General features: G+C 38.9%; 1 protein-coding gene and 1 pseudogene across 1 annotated transcript; one reads left to right on the forward strand and one right to left on the reverse strand.

Moving 5' to 3' along the window:
* Positions 1–4,337: 4,337 nt before the first annotated feature.
* LOC108147613 (calcineurin B homologous protein 2-like) lies at positions 4,338–4,853 on the reverse strand. Its single transcript, XM_017274250.1, has one exon. It carries the CDS (start codon positions 4,851–4,853, stop codon positions 4,338–4,340), a length of 516 nt encoding a protein of 171 aa, XP_017129739.1.
* Positions 4,854–5,634: 781 nt separating this feature from the next.
* On the forward strand, positions 5,635–6,525 carry LOC108147614 (annotated as a pseudogene).
* The last annotated feature ends 10,377 nt before the right edge of the window (positions 6,526–16,902 follow it).

Raw genomic sequence — 16,902 nt, forward strand, 5'->3', positions numbered from 1 at the left:
AGAGTACAGCTTTAGACTTCTAGGTATCGAAATGAAGCAAAAAGTATAGGGGTTATATTACTTGGTATTGGATTAATACTTATAATTTTAATACTGCCTTTAGTTTATTTTTAACACACACATATTTATTTTATATTTTTTGTGTACAGCTTTTCCTTTCACCGAGCTAAATGCAACTTATTCTTGAAGTTATGTTGAGTACTTTTTAATCACCTCAGTATTATGAGCATGTGATCTTTCTACGAAGCTGACAACTAAACGGATCGAGTTGCATGATGAAGTGAAGCCTTCTCCTTAAAACTTTATTTCCATCTGCCCTTAAAATGAAGCGAAGCGAAGATTGTCAATTTGATAAATATATTCTGCGCCCATGATGCTGCCAATCCCAATCTGCACCACTCAGTTCACCCTTTTGCTCTGATCCTCTGAGTGGATGGGATGGCTTAGGCGGCACTTGATGCCTCCAAGGAGCACCTGGATGGTAAATAGGTGGTAACACGTCCTTAAATATTTACCCGGGGCAGGCAGAGTGAGTTGCCGGGGATGTCTTGACCGGGTAAGCCGCTAAGCTAACCTTGTTACACACGCCACATCCTCGACGGATGCTGATGCTGATGGTGAAGCTGAAGCTGAAGCTGAAGGTGATGGTGAAGCTGATGCTGATGGTGTCGGCGGTCGGGAGAACCGATTTGCCATGTGTCAGGTGGATGAAGCGCGGCATCTAAGGAGCAACGTTAACAAGTTGCCCACCTGGGCACATGTGAAGAGATTTACCGCGGAGGCAAGGAAGTCCTGGGAAGTCCTGTGAAGTCCCAGCTGTCTGGCTTCCCAGTGGATGCCAGCTGTCTGTCCCACTCCAATCCCATTGGCTCCGCTCGCCTGCATCCTTTGTCTTTGCAAAGGGGGGGTAGGGGATTCGGAGTGGATAGTGGGTAGTGGGCACAACTGACAGCCAGTTTCGCGGTGCAGTTACCCTGTACCCCACTCGCCCTGCTTGCCACTTTACCATGCGCTTTTATTATTATAAAATACGCATGAGTTAGTGTGCATATTTCATGGATTTTGTGTATAAAGGGGATAAAAATGCAATCAGTCGCAAAAACCAGCAAAGTGAAACGGACATAGGATGGTGATGGTGATTGTGATTGTGCTGGTGCTCGTGCTGGTGTTGGAGAAGTAGTCACCATCTCACACCTTGCAAACACCCAATTCCAAACAATTCGAGCCCCAGCTGACACCCGCAAAATCTCCGCGAAATCCCAGCTGAAATGCCCCTTACAATGCGATTTGTCCGCACACAGAAAGTCCTTGATCCGGGATAATTTCATAATGGAAATCTATGAGCGAGTGTGAAGTGGCTACGGACAAAAGGGACCTTAAATCATATTTCGGGATTAATTCTTTGATTATTAATTTCAATTACCTTTTCTAACATTTCGCAAGAGAGCACTGAGGCGGCAAAAAAATATACTTATATTAAAACCATTTTGAAAATATCAAAGTTATTTCGGACAATCAGGTTATTTATTAACACTGTAACATATTCTGGAACTTAAAGATTTACCCCCATTTGCAGTTTTCAAATTTGACAATTTTTTTTTGTATACTTTTAATGAAAACTATCGATCCAAACAAAATTGAGAACGATAAGAGCATTGAAAGAAATGAATGGACGACGTAAAACTTTAAACACGTTTTTCTCGAAATGGCATCTTTGAATGCGGTGATTAAAATAACTTGAGAAGTACTGAACAGTTTGTTACTTGGCAGGCTTGTTAAGCACATAAAAACGTAGTTTTAAATAGTTCAATTGTTTTTTCATTAAAAATTTCATTTTTTTTAGCCCAAAATATCAAGTTGTTAAGGGAAGTTTTTTCGGGAACAAGGCTAAATTATTATCCATTTTATCAAAAATGCTAATATTTTAAAACTCCTTCGATCATGGACTTGTTAATAGTGTTATTTAACTGAACATATTAAATTTTGTTGGTTTCTCTAGAACTTTGGACCGCAAAACAATATCAGAAATAGGTTATTTATTTATCACGTCTTCTTTTGCATTATTACTCAATATACAGAAATAACTAAAGGGTTTTTAATATATGCACTTTTAAATAACATTTTTTTTGCCCTGCAACTTAAGCTGATTTCCCAAAATCGCTGGACATGCTTAACGTGTCAGGAACACTAGGAAAATCGTAAGCAATTCATTTACAATCTTTATCATCACAAATACTTGTACTATTGTTGAGGGTGGCCTTTTAACCTCTTATCAGGATGACCAATTCCCCACAGAAGTATCAAAATTTCAACCAATTTCGAAGAGCATTACAGACAAGACAGGAAAACTTCACTTTTCAGGGTCAGCATCCCTTCCGTAAAATTAGCCACGTGTATAATCGAATCCAGAGCCATCGCCTGGCCAATTACTCAATATGATGGATGGCCCACTGAGTGCTTAAGTGAGCTGCCCGACCAAAATCCTCGCTAAGCATCCAAAAAAGGGGGCGGTGGGCGGTCCAGGGGGGTGGCAGGGTCACACGCATACACATGCCGCACCGTAACAGGTGACCTCAACCAGAGCAAATGAGCAAATGTCGGATTAAACAGAACTTGCCCGTGGAAAGGAGCGAAGAGAATAGCTTCTGGAGGGGCGGGGGTGGGACCAAGATGGTCTACCTACAAGGCACACACTCGGAAAAAAACTAGTTGGTTTTAACGTAGAATATTACCAAGTGCATATCAAGAAGTCTCGAGCATAGTCCTTTTATCCCGAAAAGTTACATTTTGTGTTCAATATCCTGAAATAACTTAGAGGTATTAATTTATTTATTTAAAGTTAAGTTTTTATACTCTTTTCTAAAGTAACTAGAGTCGGTAAATTTAAATTTACATTACATTGACACTTTTACATGGATAAATAATTCGAGAAATGTCAGATATTTCGGTTTCAATAAGTTTCTATTGAAAAACTTGACCAACACACTCAAATCACTTGATTTCTAAGAAAGTTATTCGCTTTTTGCATATAAATATGACGCTCGGCGAGGGCTGAGTAAAGTGTATATCAAAATCTAGATAAATTCTTATAGAAATAGGCTTAAATAAAAAAAATATATATCAATGAAATATCATTTATGAATTCCTTCATAAAAGTCTTTTTGGACTAGTCGCATAAATATCGTATAGGCAAAATAAGATAATGCAAGTGATAGTGCATTACAGCCGCATAACAAAATAATTAATAGACTGGGAAGCAGTAATAAAAAATAAAAAATTAAAATTAAATTGCTTTCATTAATTTTGAAAAACCTTTTCCTATTTTGGAAGTTGTTGATGTAAACATTTTTTAACCAAACACAAAGTGTTCTTTGGTGAGTAATGGTTTTGTAGTTGTGAATATGCATTTTTCGGATAAAGAGAGTTCCCTTTGTACTTTTTAAGCTGGGATGATCCGCATAGTGAAAACTAAACTTCTATGTTAAATCGTTTTCCGATTTTAATAAAATAAAAAACTTAATTCTGCAATATTAACCATTACTATGCAGAAGAAATGAAGAAACATACTTACAAATATTTTTATTTTTTTATATTTATATATTTATTTATTTATTTTTTCGCCAATGGATAAATCCTTATCAGCTAACTAAACTTTAAAACTTGCCTAAGCACATCCTTCTTGGATCCCCAAACCAATCGAATACTTAGTGGCAAAGAGTTAAAAAGTCTTAAATATAGTATATACTCTGGGGATCATATACTCTATAACTTTTATTAACTTGCCATTAAAAGCAATAGTTTCTGATGACAGTTCTTTAAAAATACTAATTTTTAATGAAAACATTGAAAAGCATTTTGAATATTCCTATACTATCTATACAGGAATATTCAAAATACTTTTCAATTCCACCGTATAATTTATTTTTCCCTTTTTTTTGGCGAGTGTCGCAACTAAGCCAGGGCATATGTACGCCGCCTGGTTAAGGACACAAAAGTCATGACTGGCATGAGAACGAGCTCAAGTGCCATTGAGGAGGAGTGCTCATATTCCCAGACCCGCCTGCTCCACTGCCCCTTTCAAGAGGCGCGGCGCAAGTGCGCGAGTAAATTCAAGAAACAATTTTCAGGAATGACTTAACTTTTGCGTTTATGTGAAAAGTTTCGCAACGTGATGTTATGGGAGCGGCGAAAGGATATGCAATTCACTGGCAGTGCAAGTGTGTGTGTGTGAGGGTGTGAGTGTGTGTGTGAGGGTGTGAAGGTGTGAGAGTGTGTTTAGGTGTGTTTGGGTGTGTTTGTGGGTGGCCTTGGATGTTTGGCCATTTCGGGTATGGCTGTCAGTGGAATCGCAGCGAGAGACTTTGCTCCAGGTCCAGACCTCTGGTGATGTGGCCAAAGTCCTCGGCGTCGAGCTTGTCCTTCTCGGTCAGGATCTGATTGAGGCGGTAGCGCATCGTGCGCAGTTCTCGCCGCGTCGCCGGCAGGCGGACGAGCAGGGCGTGGCACTGGTCCGGACTCAGCAGCCCGTCGCCATCCTCGTCGAAGAGGCGGAGCACGGATGCCAGTTTCCGGTCCAGCGGCTCGCCGCGCCGAAAGTGGGCCAGGCCGCGCACAAAGTGCCGGAAGCCGAGCGACGGATGCAGCATGGCGTCCACCAGCCGCTCCGCCAGCGGATGCCAGGCCACCGGCGGCACGCGCAGCAACTCGCTGCGCAGCACCCGATCCTCCGGGTCGCGATCCAAGGCCTGGTAGTGGCCATACAGATAGTCGAGGCGCGCCAGCGAGAAGCCCGTTTCGCCCTGGATGTCGGACAGCTCCTCGGCGCTGAGGTGGTGCGATGCGGCCGAGCCCATGGCTTCCCCGCCTTGCTTCCTCGATGGGATTGTACCAAAAATATATATATATATCTATATGACGACTGGATGTTTGTGTGCGCATGTGTCCTGCTTGCGTGCGATTTTGTGTGTGACTGTGTGGCGAATCGATCGGTGGAGAAAGGCCAGCTGCGAAAGCCAAAAATGTTTGATCGATCGACTCGGATCATTATGCTATAAAGCCAATTTCGAAGAGTAAATAAATTAAAACAAGAAAGAAAGCAAACTTCGGCAAGCCGAAGTTCATACACCCTTGCAGCTATTGCAAGAAATAAATATTTTTGAAAACATTAAAATTATGATATATTCGCGTATATGTTTTAAAACATTGAAGCTATGATGGTTTGCAGCTCAATTATTGTATAGTTATTTTATATATTTTTATTATTTCAATGGGAGCTATATGATATAGTCGTCCGATTTTGATGAAATTTAAACCGTAATTCTAAAATATTTAACCATTACTATATGTCCAAGACCTAATAAAAAAATTTAAAAACTGCAAAGTTATAATTTTTTTTGTATTTTTTTCCCGATTATTCCTATGGAAGCTATATGATATAGTCGTCCGATTTTGATGAAATTTAAACCGTAATTCTGAAATATTTAACCATATCTATATGTCGAAGAACTAAAAAAAAAATTAAAAAACAGCAAAATTCTAATTTTTTTTTTGTTTTTTCGATTGTTCCTATGGGAGCTATATACTATAGTCGTCCGATCCGACCTGCAATAGAAAGACAACTTTTATGAAAGTTTCATGCAGATAGCTTTAAAACTGAGACATCTTGAGTTTGCCCAAAGCCTTGCGAAGCCAGAGCCCGGAGAATGTCTGGCGCCCACCTACATGAACCGCTTCAGCGCCAAGCTCTTCCAGGAAATGATAAAGTTGGAAGATCATGACGGCAACGTTGTCTTTTCACCCTTCGCCGTGCACGCCATGCTGGCACTGATCTACAGGGCATCGGAGGGTGAAACACTCAGCGAAGTGCAGCGGGTCGGCGAGTTCAAACAGCACCCTGTTTTCGTGGCCCTGGACTTCGAGCGACTGATCAAGTTCAAGGAGCATCTCCAGAGTGCCAATTTAAACTTTAACTCCAAAGTATTCTTCAACCATACGCTGGGTGTAGTCAATTCCCGAGTTCTCCAAATTCTATTTTGGCATCGGCACGAAGCCCGTGGACATGAACAGGACAAGCTGGATACCCTTCTGGATACAGAGATCCGACATTAGCTCCCCGATGCAGGCGATACTCCCGAGCTACGTGAAATTCAAGGGTATCTGGAAGCACAATTTCGAGAGGATCAACACGCGGTTATCCAAATTCCACCTCGCCAAAGGTGAAACTTTCAATGTAGACATGATGTACAACCACGAAGTCTATGGTCTGCCCGATCTGCCCGATCTGCCCGAACTGGACGCCACCGCCTTGGAACTGCCCTTCAATGACAGGCCACCAGCATGCTGATCCTGCTGCCCAATCAGCTCGACGGACTGACTAACCTCGAGCGGCAGTTCGATCTCAACCGGATCGCCAACCGCCTGCATCGCCAGTCGGTCACAGTGGGCCTGCCCAGGATCAGTGTCCTTTCCGATGTTGACATGACCGAACCATTGAAGATGCTGGGTCTCCGGGCAGCTCGCAGGTGACCAAATTGCAAGAACAGAGCCCTGCATAGGGCCTACATTGCAGTATCGGAGTTGGGAACACTTTATAGGCATTTTTCGGGTAAGATTTCAGCTACTTTTCGGGCCTAAAAACTACTACAAAGCTATCAATTCTATATATCCAGTTCATGCAAAGTCACTGCCTGCCAATTCCAAGGAGTTCGTCGCTAATCGGCCATTTGTCTTTGCCATCCGCACCCCCAACTCAGTGTTATTGATGGGTCACGTAAAGAGTCCTAGGGAATAGAAATAAGGATCCAAAATCGTGCAAAATGACGACTTCAAATTATTACACATTTTGATAATAAATTTCTTTAAAATGTACTTGTTCGCTTAGCAACATTCAAATATTCTAGCTTATTGTTTTATTTTCTGGGAATTTTGTTTATAATTTTTCGACGAAAATTGGCATAAGAAAGCTAATCACGAATATCTTATCGAGGGACTCGAGCAACAAGTTCATCGGGGGCTATCGTCAGAATTTATAACTTCCTTTAATATTTAAGAATTACGGCTTCAAAACAAACAAAAAAAATAAAAACGGACAAAGACCTCATGTAGCAGCCATAGAATTGATAGAAAAATTAATCCGAAAATAAACATAGTCTTATTGTTTTGAAATATCAAACAAAAACACTTCCTAATGGGGAAAAAAAGTCGTGACGAACGCACCTTCAGCAAACCAAATTTCATTTATAAAATTTTGTGACGAAAAATGATTAAAAATTGGACTGCTTCAGACAGGTACTTTTTGCCTACACAGACATTTTCTAGCGCAGCGTATCAAACTAGTTTTTCCAAAAAATCGTAGAGCAAACGTTTTTTCTAGCGACCTGTCCAGCACATCAGAAATAAATCGAGCATCCTAAAATTTGTATAGAAATTATACCTTTATCATTTCATTTTCCATTTTGTCAATTCATTTTAAGCCAAGTACATACAAATGCGATACTCCATTAGGAAACTGCGGAGCCAGTCATCGGATTTAGGGCACATATCTTAGCTCCGACGGAATGATAACATATAATTTTGAGTCGGAGTGCGGCGACACCTGACAGCCGCAGCAGCTCCACCCGCGAACCACTTTCCCCTCGCCTGGACAAAGTCTTCACTCATTGTGGCACATGTCAAAATTAATTTCGTAGGCAATATTTTGACGGGCTTTCATGCTAAGCCGAGAGGGTCACTCGCTCTCACCCTTCCCCTCACCCTCCTCCCACTGCGGCAGCTTCTGCAGATCCTGCCCCACCTCAAAGTCGGCGAATAGGTTGGCATCATGTGAGCAGGTACCACTTTTGATACCCCGCTCTGCAAGGGAGTGCCAGATTCGTTGGGAATAGCCCATAAAGTAAATTAAATATCTTATTTCAATTTATACTTGTTTAATTGAACATTGACAGAAAATGGAATAAAACAAATAAATATCTGACGTTTGAAATACAAAATGTTATATTGTGTTTAAATAAAATTACAATATAAAGTCCAATGCATTATAAATTGCATGATTATATATTGAAACATTTTGTTTTAATATGCAAAATATTATGTTTAAAATAATTTGAGCTTTTAAGTATTAATGTTAAATATGGATGAAATTTAATTGTAATTTTCATGTATTGAAATCAAATGAAAAATTTAAAATTTAAAATTGAAAAAAAAAATAAAATTTTAAAATTTAAAATTTAATTTAAAATTTGTAATATTTTCATATTTAATTAACCGCATTGAATGAAAATCAAAGCAAAAAATATTTAATATGAGTTCAAAATATTTGGACCATGAATATATATATTCTTCTTTTCCTCTGTTATATTCTTTAGCACGAAATAAGTACACCCCTACATTGTACAAGTACAGGGTATTTGGAAAATAAGTGCCTATGGGGTGTATCTGGATACTTTCCGCCACTAATTGTTACTGACATGCAAAGGTAACTTTTCCCTCACTTTTTATTTGCTTCGCTTGGTTTTGCGTTGGCGTTTCGTTACATTTTGTTTAGATTTTGTTGTTTGCTTTTTTTTTGGGCCAGTCATTGCCCAAATCTGGCAAGAATGGAATTTTTTCCACATCATCTCGGGGATTGAGGAGTGGGTAAGGGCATGGTACCCGAAACAGGGTACTGACATCACTGGCATCACTGCCACAATATGCAAATCTCATTGCGACGCATTAAAGAGACCACAAACTGGGGCTGATGCCCCGATAGCTGGTATTAAAACCATTACTCCGATATCCAATGGTGGCCTTGTGCTCACTCCACAGTCCACTCACAGCAAGACAACAAATTACAAAAATTAAGAGAACATTTTTGTGGATAAAAGGCATTGGGCTGATGTTGGTTGGGGCCAGCAGGTGGCAGGTGGCAGGATGACAGGTGGCAGGATGGCAGATGGCACGGCGGGCGACAAAAGCGGCCAGAGTCCACCCACTGATGGAGGTGTGAACCAGCCGGGACGCGCCCCCACCTCCGCCCCGTCCCTTTTTGTGTGCAAATTAATGAAATTAAATCGTCTTTATTTGATGGTTGTGAGAACCGGAGAAAAGAATTCACTCGTTGTCACCACAGGACGCATGGCAAATATCCTAATGGAAACCAACGCAGACTGCGATAAAAGAGGAGAGTTTCCTTGTGGCTTCTGTAAGGTGTACTAGAATGTTAGCAACATTGTTTAAAAGCCGAAACTGAAACTGGCGAAACTGAAAAAAACAACAATAAAATTACACCACAATGGCCGGAGGGAAGCACTCGAAGGAAGATAAAAATCAAGTATGCAAAAATTGAAGCTATATATAAGCAATAGTGATACTTTGCCAGTGGAAAGCACAGTCAAGTTAAGTGTTTGATGTCCATAAACAGTAATCCTTTTTGAATGTTTTTGTCTAATATCAACCTTCTTAAAATGTTCTAATGGCTTACTTTAAGGTATAATCGCAATTTTAAAATGTAAGAAGTTATTACATTTTAAAATTGCGATAAGTTATTATTTATTTTGATACAATAAGGGTGTTCCTACTTTGATCGCAATCGAATTTCGTTCTGGCAGGATGGCTGAATTAAATGGGAACGGAAAACGGGATACGGGGTGGGACTAACGTATTGTGTGAACGCAGATTGCGTTTTCACTTTCATCATTGCATTTAATACGGATGAAATTGTTTGGTGATGGGATCCCGAACGTGATGCGAATACCCAGAATTAATTGCAATCGGAGCAACGGCAAGGAATCAAGCCGATTTCAAGGGAGACAGCAGTCTTTCGCTCATAATACCATTGGATGCTCCACCATTCACAGTCCTTTGTGCCCAGGCCTCTGATTCCCATTCTGGATGATAAGGGCTGCACTGAGGGAAAAGTTTGAAAAAGTAGGGAAAGTACAAGGCCATATGTTATACAGGTTATAAAGTGTATATATAAAAAGATTAATAATTGTTTCAAAAACAAAATAACTTTAATTGTCTCAAATGTTTTTTTCTCTATGAATTTTGTGCCCAATAGGCCCATCCTATTTTCATGCATTTGAAATTATCCTCAGAAGCTACGTAGGAATTTTATTATATCGTTTATACATATGTCGGCTTTGTTATTATTATACAAACCATTAGCTCTACTTTCCATACATCTATAGTTTTTAAATCAAGTCAATTAACGAGCACCATTAATTGCATATTTCATACTTAGCTAACCACTTTTTATTGCCATTAAAATTTTTATAAAAAATAGTTATATCCATTGATTTGTTCCACAAGTAATTTAATCACTAGCATTATTTATTTTTTAAGTAATGACAATGCAATGTTTTTCCATTAGCATTACCTTTTCAAAATCACGGGAAACCCCCCATAGTTTGTTTTATTATGGTCATTAACAAGAAGGGATTATATATTAATTGCACAAAGGAAACTAACAAGGGCGTTATTTACCTCAGTGTTTCGACTCAATGGCGTTGGTAAATGCTGCCAGTGGCTTTCTTTTGTCGCTTGCCATACAATAGCAGCGGGGCAAAGGAAACCACAACAACACAACACCTTCGCCCGACTGCCCACCGACCACCGCCCACATACCTCCATTTCCATTTCCATTGCCATTTCCATTGCCATTTCCGGCACCCGTGTGGAAATCGCCCGCTGATCTTTGGAAAAGGTGCCCAGCGGCCGGCACGAAATCCACCTCCACATCCACCACTTCCCACCCACCCCGATTCGTCCTTGTACACCCAGCGGTTCCAATGGACAACAGAAATTAGCAGCTAGAATCAACAGACAAACGACAATTAACGGATGGGAATGAGCATAAGGGTGAAAAGCTCAGGGCACGGGGTGGATTGAGTGGAAATGAATAAGTAAGTGGGTGGGTGTTTTGGAATTTTGGTGTTTTGGTGTTTGGGTGTTTGGGTCTTTGGGTATTTGGGTGTTTCGGTGGGTCGCATCGCCAATTGTTTGGAACAAGCGCCGAATAGAAAAGAGGGCCAAAAGCGGCCAAAAGTGGAGAAAAGATGGAGGTTTGACCACCAACTGGAGATTTGGTATTAAGGGCTTGCCCCTTTGGCTCTGCCAATGCCTTTGGTCCATTGTGGCCCCTGTTTCTGAAAGGGGAAAACAAAGGGGGCGTAATATAGGTGTATATGGTGCTGCTCAATTCTATATGTCCGACCAGGCTGCCCTGTTGTTCTTTTTCGTGTCTGTTTTCTGTACCAACTGCGGGCACTTAAACCTTTAAACTTGTCGGTAATATTCAGAAGTATTCAGTTTCCAGGCATTTTGTTGAATTCGGTTTGTCTAGTTAAAGCGGAACCTTGAATTAAAGGCTGCGTCAATTGACACATTTTATTTCAAAACCTCGAATAATTTTATGCATCCCCTCCAATTACATTATGAAGGATTTATAAATTATTCATTAAATTATCTGCGTAAATCTTTGGATATTCCATTATTTTTTACCGAATTTGGGCATCAACAAAAATATTTTCAAATCCATATTTGCATTAATAATTATAAAAATTGTATGTATAGGTTGTAGATTACAAATCATTTAAAATAAAACATTAAATTTCTTATATTAAAAGTTATTCACTGTTAAAAATATATACAAATATTTTGTACACAATTTAAAGATTATTCCCATTTATTTCCATGTATTGCGATTTTAAGTTATTTTAAATATGAAAATAATATAATTTCTTTAAATTTTCCATTTGACTATTTTCGGAATTAATTTTAATATCTGAAAAATTAATATAAATTTAAGCCATAATTAATTTGAATAAAATGCATTTAAGTGTTTAGGTATAAAATCAAGCAATTTAATATTTAATTTAAATATTATTCTTTACATTTTAAATTCAATAGTCAGATATTTATCTTTATTATTCCATTTTTATATCAGTGTAGGCTTTGGTGTTTTTTTCTAATTCGTCGCACTTAGTTGCGAAATTATGGTTGGATTTAAATAGATTGTAAATACAATGGTGAACAAAATAATATAACGATACAATTCTTGTGTATTTAAGATCTTGTATTTGCAGAAATAAAAAATAATATAAATAATATAATAAAATATTCATAACAAATTTAAAGTGGCGTAAGCACTCAATTATTATTTAGTATCATAAAACTTGTGTTGACAATTCCAAATCCCTTATTTGATGTAAATCGTCACCAATTGGAGCAATATTAAATATTTTGGTTTAAGTGGGTTAGAGGGCCGAATAACAATTAATGCTTCATACTTTTGGGTCTTCTGAATGCAAAACAGCGGGGGCGAAATGAAAGAACCTAAGGGCTTTTCTCCGGGCGAAAACTTAAAGCGCCACGACCCATGCGGCGTATGAGGAATGAGTGAAATTACTCATACCTCCCGTGGTCTCGCATCTGGGCAACTGGGTGACAGTTGATTTGCCTGTCGGCAGTCGCAGTTCGGGTATGGGGAATGGGCGGGTGAGGGGGTGAGGGGGTGAGGGAGGGCACGGCACGCGGCACTGCAGGCACTGCAGGCACTGCAATTACGACGACTAGAGATTTTTCTAAGAAAACCGCACAAGGCGACGACGGCGACTGTGGCGCCAGCATTCCAAACTAAATTACAAACAAAAATGTTGCAACGAAAACGAAAAGGAAAACGCAGACGGGACCCAAAATCGGAAACCTCAACAGCCAACAAAAATTTTTTCTACGAAAAAACAAAGCACCGCGAAGGGCAAGAAGTGAAAAAAAAATCAAATTGAAAATGAAATGCCGGGGGTGTCGGTGGGCTGAAGAGGTTCAAGAGCCTTGGCGGCCAAGCGACTGAAGCCGTCCTTCAGTGCTCCAGTCGTTCAGTGCTTCAGTCTTTCGGTCGCCAAGGACTGAACATCCATTCCACTGGATATCCACCGCCCACCCCAATTCCACCGCCCCACGCGGCCTTGCCTTGCCTTGCTTATGCAATTTGGTATGTGTTTCCCAAGAAACCTTTGTTGCATTATTGCCGCAATTTGCAGAAGTGGTGACGTGAGGGCCATCAGAGTGCTGCGTCCACGAATATTGCCCTGCCCTGCCCTGCCCTGCCCTGCCCTGGATCGTCCTTCGTCCTTCATTCTTCAACCTCCAGCCGCCTATTTTCCGCGCTGGTCCTTCAGCCAGACAGCGAACAAATAACAACTAAGTTGGCAATTTGAAGTCGCGCAAAGGAAGCGAGAAAGGTTCTTACTTCGGTGAAACGAACTTTATATACCCTTGAATTTGTAGAAAAATTAGTTAGTTAATATATTTGTTTGTTACATACTGCATATAATCAAACTCGGAGGATCAAGTTAAAGTATATCGTGGATATATTTTTACAGCACTCTCTTAAACTAAAATAAGTTTTATCTGCACTGGTAAAACAAATTCTATAGACAAAATAAATACCTGACTATTGAATTCAAAATGTTATATTTATATTAAATTGCATCATTTAATTCTAAAATAGTTCGATTAATGTAAAAAATATTAGATTTTAAATACTTTATATTTGTTTAAAATGCATTTTATTGATAGGGTTTTAATTTAAGTTAAATTTTCATATAACAAAATCAGTTAAAAAAATTGTTTAATAAAAAATTTTAGTATTTTCATATTTTAAATAACTTAAAACAGCAATGAACAAAAATCAAAGCGAAACACATTTTAAATGAGTACAAAATATTTGGAAATTCTACGTTTTTTTTACCAATGTACACAGATTTGTACATTAGTTTGATTCAGAAGCATAAGCAAAATTATTAGAGCATTATATTATATAAATTTATAAATTGGAATGTGTGCAATAAGTTTTAAGTATAAGCTAACACATGTGTTTTGTATTATGTTTTAATTTAAAGCAAATCTTTTTAAGGTAGGAATTTAATTGTTGTCTTTTTTTAATCAAAAGTATTTTTAGATAGTTGTGCCATGTATTTCAAGTAAATCGAGTCAAATTGGCAAAGTTACAGCACTTAATGAGCTTTTTATGTAAGATAGAAAAACGTTATGTCAATTTGTCACCTATGGTTCGCCGGAGTTACCGATTACATTGGGTAACAGCAGGCAGCAATCACGAATTAACTTCAATAATGTACTTATATAATAATAAAATGTTATAATATATGTATATTAACCAACACTAAACTGTGGCTGCAATAGAAAGTCATGAAAATCAACACAGGTTGATGCAAAAAAAATAAAAGAATATATCAGAATAGATTGACCAATAAACTTAAGTCATAATTGCAAGGGTATCTTAACTTCACTCTGGGCAAATTGGTTTGCCTTCCCGTAATTCGTATAAATTTTCTTTCACCCTGAATTTCAGAGTCAAATAACTATCCCAATGTAGGAGAGTATTCCCAGGCAAACCAGCAACAACAATTGGGAATTTGGAGCTCAGGGCAGCTCATCTCCGAAGGTGGTTAACGTTTGGCCAGAGATTTCGCCAAGGATGGGATGGCAATATTGAGATGGATACAAAGTTTCCCGGCTGAGTGACCAAGGCAGCACAAAAGGACATCGATCATAACACCTGAACGCAGTTCATAAATAACCAACCCTTGGTCCGATTTTGATCCACACAAGAGTCAAATGAACGATTTTGGGGAATCCACCACCTCAATAAAAACTGCAAAGTGCCAATTACAAAAATAACAAGTTAGCCCAAAAACTTATTTTGGCTTCCCGACTACTGCCCAGTGTTTGTTTGCCCCGATGCATTATTAAGTTTATACCAAGAAATTCGCCGCACTGCAAGAGTGCGTTGATGCGTTCTTACGATGGCCATTTCATGAAACGGGGAAATACGTGTGGGCATAAACACCATTTCATGTATTCGCTTAAACACGAAAGTTGTCTATGATTTTAGACCAAATGCGTGAAATGGTGAGGCGCAACCAACTTCACTCGCTATAAATAAGATGGCAACGCCAAACGTAAAAATAAACAATTGAAATTAAATTCTTCTCGCCCTTTAAAGGTCATTCATTTTTGTTGTCTTTACTTGGCTTTTTTTGTAAATTAGTTTTCCTGCTCGCTTTTGGAATGGTAAAGTACTAATAATCAGCTTAAATCATAATACTAGCAGCGCTGCCAGACATGTAAATTAAGTTTGGACTTAATTTTACACGTCTGATATCTCTGCTAATATATTTTATTATGCTTTAGCAAGGTCAAATTTGATTTCATGAATTGAAGAATTCATGAAATTCATAGCATAAACGTAGTTTGCGTGTGTGAGTGTGTGAGTGTGGCATTTAGCTGGCAAGGACATTTTCATGGTTTTTCAGTCCCGTTCCGACAGCAACTTTTTCGTAGCATACTTTTGCCGGCGCATTGATTGGCCCCGGGCATTTGTTGGACTGGCAGCAGGAGTCAACTAGCAGCTAACTTGATCCATCTGCAGGCCTGCAGCCAAAGTGCCGGATGGCAGGAGGGCAGTATGGGTTGGTCAACTAAATTGACTGCAGCTGGGGCCACAACTCGAAGAACTTTTGCAGTCGCACCCCAAAACAATGCCATGCAGTGCCAACTTGTATTGCGGGAAAGAAGGGATCAGGATTAGGAGCAGGGCGGGCAGACGTTGGGACGGGGACCATGACCAACGAAAATAATATGAAATAAATTCCAATGAAGCCCGAAGAATGAGAAGTTGAGTGGGGCTTGGCCAAAGATGAGTGGTTAGGCCTTAAGAGCGGACGAGCGGACGAGCGTACTGCAAAAGGGCCGGCGTACAACAAATCCGTACAAATTGAATAAGAACTCAATCTTGGCTACTGTGCGAACAACTTTCCTTGGCGGAGAGCAGGACGAAGGGTTCCGGGACCATGAGGAATGATAAAAAAAAAACCAAAACACAAACACACACCCAAGATGCGGAAAAACAAAAGGCACAAGAGCAGTATCGCAAAGATCATGGTAGGCAGTTGCCCGACTGAAAGATACTTTTCAACTAAATTACAACTGACTGAAAAATAATGCAGAAAGGGATTTAACATACAATATTCATTACAAGAACTAATTGGCTAATATACATATGTTATTTAATTGATTGATTACATTGATTGCTCTGATAACAAAATGGAAAAGTAGAAAGTAAAAAGTAAAAATATATAGGCTATTGAAATCTAAATTTTATAATTAATATTTAATTATAATAATTAGTTCAAGGCATATTAATTTGCATGATTTAATATTTAAGATCTGAAATGGTTCCTAATATATATAAAAGTTTGATATGGCTTAATTTCAGATCAGTTCAATCAATTGCAAAATTAGTCAAATAAAAAAAAAAAATTTCCATACTTTGAATAATTCAAAACCGCATTGGATGAAAGCCAAAGCGAAAAATATTTAAATTCAAACAAAATCAATGTACTTAATATTGATTTGCATAATTTGTCCGATCAATCGGTGAATTAAATAACTATGTGCTTAACTCCAGGCATACAGGATCAAGTAATATTAACTCAAAATAGTAGCTAAAATGCAAAAACAGAACATTTAAGTGCTTGTATTTAACAAAATGATGACTCAATAATTTTAAATTATTTTTAATTTTAAGAAACAAAAGAAATCAAGCCGTTTGTTACAACCGCAAATGGGACATGCCACTAAAGTGACTCGAGTGATGGGTGCAAAAAGGAATTGAATTGAATTGAATTGAATTGAAATTCCTGGGCAATTGTTTGTGTATCATTATGGTCATCATCAGTGCCCACGACTTTGGTCTTTGGACTTTGGGCTCTGTGTTTGTGCATGATGTTATTATTATGACTATCGATGCCACATGCCCGGTGGATGGGCTTTAAAGCCGGTCCAGCTTTGTACCGCGAGCACGTAGCCATAACCTAACTCAAGATCGGGCGGCTTTAAGGA

Source organism: Drosophila elegans, unplaced genomic scaffold, assembly GCF_018152505.1.
Source record: "Drosophila elegans isolate 14027-0461.03 unplaced genomic scaffold, ASM1815250v1 contig_149, whole genome shotgun sequence".
In the NCBI taxonomy this organism is placed as follows: Eukaryota; Metazoa; Arthropoda; class Insecta; order Diptera; family Drosophilidae; genus Drosophila; species Drosophila elegans.